Genomic DNA, 8,941 nt, shown 5'->3' on the forward strand with positions numbered 1-8,941 from the left:
GAGAACCTCCCATTGGCTCCGTCGTTCTGATCTACTGACAGCTGTCAGCACGCATGAAAAACACAAACACAACCTCCACATGCACAAACAGACCTCTTCAGGTTCTGAGGAAAGTCAGAGCTCACTTCAGAGTGCCTCCACACTCAGAACTGCTACAAGCTGTAGTGAAATGTGAGCGCTTTGTCAAGTGCAGCAGAAAAAAAAACACGTTTGATTTTCTGTTCTGACAGCTGTTCTGGGCTCCAGACGAAAAAAAACCCCTCCACAGTCGCTGAAAGATGATACTCAACGGCTATTGATTACAAAAGGTAGAAAGGGTAACTGCCTGCAATTCGTGTGATCCCCAAGCTTGGGTTCGGTTTTGTATTACGCCACAACTGCTGTAAGTTGTTTTGGAGTCCACCTCGTGGTTTAAAGAGGGAAAGTGGATGCCAGCTTCTAAGTGTAATCCAACGCCACAAAAAGGAGCTTTGCTTACAAAGTGAGTTTAGTGCGCTGAGGGAGAAATTCAACCCCGAGCTGCTGAACACAGTTGTGAGAGGTCTCCGTTAGGGAAGAGCGAGATGGACACGAGATGGACACATATGGTCAGCCAGATAAGAAACTTGTGAGATGTTTTCACCCCTTTATCTTTAGTTTGAGGTTGTCATCCCTCCCAAATCTAGCACGGGTGTTACTTGACGAATGCACAGCTTTGGCATGTGTATCTTAAAGGGCGCTGGCGAAATTGTAAGCCCTGTTGTCCGTGGATACCAGTGTTTTGGGATCCACATATGGTGTGTTTACAGGGAGGGTCGTGGGACTGAGGTTTGGCGGTCATGTCTTGGCAGACGGGCGGGTCGACTGCGGCCTGTGAAGCATAAGGGCCGGCCAAGGGTTAGCAGATGCAGCCTCGACCAGCATCATGCATCGCATGGACCCTAATGGGACTAAAGGACGGACATCCTAAAAATAAACAAACCTATTTCTTATCCGTGTCTTATGAGAAGTGGTTGCAGAGACTGGGGTGGTATGAAGCACCGTAGCTATTGAGCCAGTCATGTCGGCCTGCAGCTGGCAGAGAACAGAGGAATCAACCAAAGCTGAAACAAACAGTTGCTCATGATATTAGTTTTAGGACAATCACATATCATGTTTTGTCTACATTGTGTCTGAATTAATATTACAGGGCTCCAATATCAAATAGTCCAGTGATTATTTTCTCTGTGACTATTTTAGTACATGAAAAGTCCAGAAATAGTGAATTCTTCAAATAAGGTCCAGACAGATACTGATTTTTTTATTTTTTTTTATATCACTTTCCCTCAAATGTGTGTGTTATCAAAGAGTAGGATAAGGATAAGACAAAGATAGATATGTAATGGCGGCAGGATATTTAACAGTTCAACGATAAACTTTATTGTCAAAAGTAAACTTAATTTAATAATCATAAATTAATTAATCATTTTCTGCATTATGTTCTGTAAAAACTGTTCTGTTTTTATAGCGACACATATTGGACATCTATCTGTGACAGGCCAATACTGGCTGATAATATCTGCCGAATAATATATCGGTTTCTACTTTTCAAATTACATAATTACTTTATTATCAAAACTGTTGACCATTCATTTTCTGTCAATCGACTCATCGGTTTAATCAACACTTCAGCCCAATTACATTACGCTGCCCTCTGTGTCTGTCATACTTTACCTTCCAGACTTTGCTTCCCTAAAACTAGATTTATATTTATGTATGTTATGACTGAATTAATCTGAATCTTAAACTTGCAATACATAACTTACAATACAATACACAAACGCTGATAGGTGTTTTACCTTACCACCAGGACATGAGACGGCTTAAAACGGGGCACAGTGAGATCAAGGTTTCTAAGTCAAACTGGGATTCTTGCTGTGATTTTTTGCTTTGGACTTCAGCCAGGATGCTACTGGTAGCCATGTCACTAACAGTTATACCACAGGGAAAGAGGGAAAGTTGAAAGGTTGTCTACTTCTGCTTTATCTACACAAAAAACATTAAACAAATTCATCCATCCATCACAAGTAGCCAGCCCCAGATGACACTGATGGGAGGCGAGGCGAGAGGCACATCCACGCCTTGAGTATCCAATTATTTTAACCTGCAGATCACAAAATCAGGGGTTTAAATTTTCTTTGTTGTGGAGTAGCAGCAGCTAAGGTTCCTGGGAAGTGCTGTGGTGATCTGACTGCTTCGAGACACACTCAAGGTTACTGTAGTAGGTGTTACAAAAGATGCCTCAAATCAGTTGAAAGCTCAAGGAAGATGTCAAATAGCAAGGACAGAGAAGTGAGAGGAAACCTCAACTCAAGTTCACGTTGGCTTAGCGCTGCACGTGAAGGAGATTTTGTTTATTATGACAATATCCTTCACAAAATGTTTCTGATTATAAAAACCTGCCTTGTGCGTGCCTCAGTACCCTTTCATTATGAAGAGCAAGCCATGCAAGCTCCTCCGTTTGCCAGAAGACTGTTTTCCCTGCCCCGTTAAGGATTGTAAAAGCTGGAGCACATCCCGGCGCAACAAGATGGGCTTTTACAGTTCATCCTCTGTCTTCAGCACATCTACCACCGTTTCTTTCCTTAGACATCGAACTGGACACCGTTATGAACCCGAAGAGAGATTCTAATTCACCCCATTCAACATATTGAGTGGGTTTAAGCCTCCATTTGTGGCTTTAGAGCAGTTTCAAAGCCACAACATCTGCAGTTGACCACTAAGTGCTTTCGTGAATGAAATCTGCAAGTAATCAAAATGGGACTCTTTGCTGCTGCCTTCCTATTGTTTGACTGATGGTCCCCGGCCCTCCACCACTAAAATCTAAGGAGGCCGCGGACTGCAAAAACAAGACATCAATACCAAAAAGTCTTTTCATGGTCAATAAGTAAAAGAACATGTTTAAACACACTGGGGTGGTGCATGAGATGGCGAAATCTTTTTTTCACCACCAAACCACATTTTTATGAGGTTTGCCTGTTCCTCCCTGAAAACACATAATCCCTTATGTACGCAAATCTAGCTAAAAGCCTCTTGCTTCGTCTCAAATTACTATTCATAAACACTTTCTTCACGAGCTTAGCTCACCGCATTGTTCGCTTTAATTCTCTTCGTGTCTGTAGGCAGCGTTAGTCATTTTCTAAAAAGCTTACAATGAATATTCATCCTGACAGACACGACACGTGTTTTCACCTCGGCTGTGTTGCTTACACCTCAGCCGAAGAGATTTCGCTCACTCATTTCATTAGCCTACATCTTCCCTCAATATTTATCCGCTCCGGGCACATACTGCAACTTAAACAGCCTCAACACAACTAGGGCACATGTTTTAGATAATTACCCCACTGGAGGCTCAGATATTCCTGGCATCGTTTACTACAGTGGGCTGAAACCCATCACCAGCGAGCCTTGGGAGTGCCAAACCATAAGAGATAACAATTATGAGCAGTTATCAAAAAACAGGGATGATTCAGAGATGACATGGCTCCTTTTGATGGAACACAATGCATCAAATGCGCCCGCTCAACAAATTTAACGTTACAAACTGTACTGTGACCCGCACCATTAGGTTTGAACTTGAAACATGAAAGCGTATCTTTAGTTCATGAGGCTAAACCAAGGGCGTTACATTAAAACCTGGATACAGCGTTGGAGTTTGTTGTTAGTGATGTAACTGCCTTTTCAGTGGGTAACAAGCAACAACAAATTGATCAGACACACTGGTCATGGTACAATAAGTTAGTAGTCAGTAGCAAAGAAACCCAGAAACATCCATCCGCTTATCCTTTACAGGTTCACGAGGGGAGCTGGAGCCGATCCCAGCCGACATTGGGCAAGCAGCAGGGTAAACCCTGGACAAGTCGCCAGTTCATCACAGGGCTGACGTATAGGGACAAACAACCATTCACGCTCACGGGCAATTTAGAGTGACCAATTGACTTGACTTGCATGTCTTTTGGACCGTGGGAGGAAGCCACAGTACCCGGCCCTGCCCCGGCTTCCTGTGAGGCAACAGCGCCAACCGCTGCGCCACCATGCTGCCCCCCGAAACCAGAAAAGTGGCCTCCTCCTGCTTGAAACTGAATTTACTGCTTCTCTTATCTCAGTTGATACAAGCGCATGAACATTCCTGACACAACAATGCTTCTTATTAACCGAGCGTACCTCCACATGCTTGCTTTGCGTAGAGATTCATACATGGAACGACTCGCAGTAACATGAGAAACAAACGAAAGGAAGCTCAGTTTGTTCCATGTTTTTGCTTAAGGCTCTTTGGAGGTTTTCACAGAGGTATTGTTCAAATTTATAGGTGATCCCGGGGGGTTAAACAATGTGTGCAGCATTAACATGCATAAAGGCGGCGCTATGGTTTGAACTGTGATGAAAGGGCACTTCTTAAAGACAATCCCCACATTGATGCATTTATTGGTCGACCTCAGAAACCGAGCTAGAAAAGTAACAGATGTTGCAGCGAACAGGCTCTGTGGTCTTCTTTCATCTCCGGCGTCACTGCTCTGTGTCACCTCCGTGTAATCTGTGCGGTCTATCTAATTGTTTTCAGTTTGAATGGTTCGGATATTTCAATTACAGAATGAAGCTGAAATTGTGACGGGAATGTGCCATTCAGTGAAATCCAAACCGAGCCCAAACCGAGCCCCTCGCTCGGAGATGAAATTGTTTTGCTCTTGAAACAAAGAGGGAAGATGTTTTTCGCATCAAACCCCAGAGGGACCATAATGCATTTCTGAGTTCGCCGCGGCGTCTGTGACGTGATTGGGGTCACAGATGTGTTGGGATGCATGACTCTGAATGCTGAAAGCCACTTAGGATGCATTTCATTTCGCCTTGACGCCTCTTTTATCTCCTGTCCTCGCTTTACTCTCGGTGTCTGCAGACTAACGTCCTCGTCTTCTCGCTAAAGATATCCATTACCGGGTCCACTTGTCAGAACGTGTTGTTTAAACGTCCTCATCATGTGGAGCCTCATTTGTTAAGCTGTCAAAGCCTCGATGATGAGTATTCAAAGGCGAGTTCAAAGGTGACGGTGAATTCATTTCCAATCAAACTCTCAAGCGATCAGTCTAACAGCCTGTACAAACATGAGCATATCAGCACTGTGAATCCTTCTGGCTTAACCCAAGAAAAAGCCTGACCGTAAACCAACAGATCACGTCTTCATTTTTCCCCCCAGATCAAAAATGGCCTGGCTCAAGTCCTCTCCCAGCTCCTGTAAAACTTAGTCATTTCACACGCAGAGGCTTTTCATTGGGATTACCATTGGCCAAGAGAGCGCTTGGCTGGGCCCTGAGCAGTGCCCAGGAAAAACACTTGACATGATTGGAAAAGCAGAGAGCGGCCAGAACATCCCCACAACTTGAAGTGCCTCGACATAGGAGAACTATCAGCCTCGCCATCTCGTCTTCCACGTCAGGGACCGCATGTGACATCCACCCACAATTTGATTATAGGGTGAAAGGTCGGATAAGATCGTCCCAGCCTCGGAAAAAACAAATTTGTCTACGTGCAAGACAATCTTTTTCAGACATCTCCAGACCAGAACGATCACTTCAACTCTCCTGCCCTCTCTTGCTCGTAACTCTCTCCTAATTCCCGAGGGAAGAGACCGAGAGCGCGTGACTCTTGACCCCGAGAGACGACGCCGTTTGATAAACGACCAGAGAAGGTCAGACCTCTGATTGGTATTCAACCTCCTCCATCTGAGGGCGCTGAGCCAAAACGCCAGCCCGTGTCCCCCCAGAGTGCAAATTACCATGGTGACTTTGATAGATACACGGCGTCGGCGGATACTGAACTTTCACCGAGGGGATGGAGTGCGAGCGTAGGCCGGAGCGGGCAGGGCAGCGCCGCGGGTAATATGTCACCGAAGGCCTTTTTTCCCTGACAACCTCGCGGTGTCACGGTCGCACGCAGAGACGAGGCTGATGGATGAAGAGCCGCTGGGATAGAACTGGAGACGCAGGCATACGGAGCTCATTTCTACCACCGCTCTATGTTTCTCCGCTACCTTCACCTCCACACACACTCCGTCTTGCTCTGACAGAGGGGTCACTGATGGTGCTGAAAAGTAAAGTGGGGGGATCTTTGACCTTTAAGGGGTGTCTGGAGATGCATACCAGACAGCAACCACCGACTGAGGGAGGCGACCCGCTCGCTGTCCGGCCGTTCTTTTTAATCCCCAGGAGAAATCTACCACATACCGAGCATATCAGTAGTGTTCACCCTTGATAATGAGAAGACTAATTATCAGCAATTTTGACAGGACTGTTGCAGGAGCCAAAATCCTGTACGCACACGCAGCGCTCAGAGTGAAAGAAGAACTACCTGTTCCAGTTGGAGCAGCTGTGGTGCAACTACTGAACATTTACACGAAGGGTGATTACTCTCACGAGCACAGCTGTACGGCCTTCAAGACGATGTAACAGCATGTTTTTCTTTCTTGTGAATGCGAAACACAACAGACTTTAGTTGTCAGCTATTAAATTAATCACAAACTTTTTTGATAATCGTCAAAATTCTCCGATTCCAGCTTATTAATGTGAATATTTTCTGATTTCTTTACTCCTCTGTGACTGTAAATCTTTGGGTTGTGGACAAAACAACATTTTTCACCATTTTCTGGCATTTATAGACCAAACAACTCATCGATTAATCAATAAACAATCAACAGATCAATCAACAATGACGATAATCATTAGTTGCAGCCCTAGGTGAAAGTGTGGAATATTTAAGAAGAAGAAAAAGGCCGATTATTTGAGGAAAAAGTCAGAGAATAAACATTTTGTGAAAGAAAAATGTTATTTTAAAAGGGGCACTATGTAGTTTTGGAGAAGAAATTCAAACCCAGAATTTTAATATTTACAGTATTAATGAGGTAATAATACAAACTCTTTACCATAACTGAATAAACAAGCTGTTCTCAGGAGGAAAGTAAGGTCCCCAGAGCATTGTTTGAAGCTAGAAAGGTGGCAGGGTCCGCAGCCTAGTATGGTTTTCTCTTTTGTCCCCTCGATATTGATCTTAATGGTGTAAATTCGCAGGAGCAGAGCTGCAACGGTCAGTCCGTTAATCGCTTAGTCGATCGAAATAATGAATCGGCAAATCTTATTAATGATTAATCATTTCAGTCATTTTTCAAGGAAATGTGTCAAATATCAGTTCGTTCCAGATTCTTAAATGTGAGGACTCGCTGCTTTTCTTCGTCATTTATGACAGTGAATGAAGAGTCTTTGAGTTTTGGACTGTTGGTCCGACTAAAGAAGCAATTTGAAGATGTTATTTTGGGGCTCAGGGGAACGGCGATGAGACTTTTTCACCATCTTTTTGACATTTTATGGACTTAAAGAGAAAAGACAGACTGGTGTGTTTTTATGCCTCAACAAACTAAACGAACAAACTTGATTGAATGAACTGAATAAACAAACTGACCTTAAAGGACAACACAATTTCATGCTGTTTTACTTTGTTTATATGTGGCGGGCCCTGCCACCTTCCTAGCTTCACACAGTGCTCTGGGGACCTTATTTTCCCCTGAGAACAGCTTGTTTATTCAGATATGCGAAAAACAAATATTTCTGAATTTGCACTATTGTATTGTTTGAATTTAATTTCCAAAACTACATAGTGCCCCTTTAAATCAGCAGAATAATCACTAATTAACAGAATCTCTGCACTGTATTATATTACTGTTCACAAGTTTAAAATCATGTGTCTCCTCCACCTCTACCCCTCACCACAGTCCACCAGGGCTGCACAGACTCTCTCTCTCACGCAGCATGACGGTGTTGACATGTTTGTTCAGCTGTTTGCAAAATGAAACTGCCCGGGTCAAATGAGCTTTAATTCCCCCCAGGGTGCGGGGCATTGTTAAATAAAAAAAAAAACAAACAGGCGTGAGTGCTGCTTCATCCACACAAAAGAGCATCTGAGCCACTTCATGCGCTCAGCGGGCTGCTCGCACTTCACAACGTGTTGAACTTCACCTCTTAGAGCTGATGGACATGGGACCATGTGAAGACATCAGCCCAAGTTAGGAGAATCCACCACCTATTGTTACATGGTTTCACTCTACTCCCCTTCCTCCTGCCCTGTCTTTGACTACAGCTGGAGAATAAGCAGTGATTTATGACAGGCTGCGGACAAAAAGCACATGCAAAACATGCGGGGAAGGCGCGGAGGTAACGAGAGGAGATGACAAGCGGTGTGGGGGGGGAGAGCAGCGGATGGTGCTGGGGATGGGTTGATGGCGAAACCTACCTGTCATCGTAGCAGAAATCTGCGTCCAGCGTGTTCAGATAGAGACCCACAGCCACGGCGGTGCACACCAGCTCCGTGATCATCTCTCAAAGGCAAAGTGGGAGAGAAGCCGGGATAGAAATGACTGGAATCAGGTCCCCCCCCCTCCTCCCCTCACACCACAAACACCACCACCGTCCACACAACCACCACCGGCTCTGTCAAAGTCTCTGTGTTATTGTGCTCTCAAATCAGCCGCTCGCCAGCGCAGCTCTCCAGGGTTCACCTCCCGCGGCATGCAAAGTGTGTCAAAGTTTGCCATGTTCCCTTCTAACCCATTGTGTTGAGAGACGGGTCGGGGCTGCGAGGAGGCGAAGCTACCGCCGGGTCCGGCTCGGAGCTGTGCGCATTTCTGTGCTGCGGCGTCCTCGGTGTGCGCATCTCTCCGCCTTGGCACTGGAGAGAGCAGAGCGGGGAGACGCATGTGGTTTTTCCACCCAGGCCGCGCATGCGCACTGGGCTCCGCACTGGAGGAAAAGGAGGTGGAGAGTGGTGGAGATGAGTAAATGTGTTTTTATGCATTAGTGATGGAGTAGAATGAGAAGCAGGCTGCACAGGCGGGCGAAGAGGATATTCATATTTATATTTATATGTATATTCATATTAATAT

The 8,941-nt window shown here is 45.1% G+C and overlaps 1 protein-coding gene across 1 annotated transcript in view; it reads right to left on the reverse strand.

Moving 5' to 3' along the window:
* The window catches only part of tmtc2a (transmembrane O-mannosyltransferase targeting cadherins 2a), a 62,465-nt gene extending 53,783 nt beyond the window's left edge, over positions 1-8,682 (reverse strand). The window contains exon 1 of the mRNA XM_073480765.1: positions 8,293-8,682. Within this exon, the coding sequence (XP_073336866.1) occupies positions 8,293-8,375 (83 nt within the window). The 5' untranslated portion in view covers positions 8,376-8,682. The remainder of the gene's footprint in view (positions 1-8,292) is intronic.
* Positions 8,683-8,941: the final 259 nt, after the last annotated feature.

Source organism: Pagrus major, chromosome 14 (genome assembly GCF_040436345.1).
Source record: "Pagrus major chromosome 14, Pma_NU_1.0".
NCBI classification, from domain to species: Eukaryota; Metazoa; Chordata; class Actinopteri; order Spariformes; family Sparidae; genus Pagrus; species Pagrus major.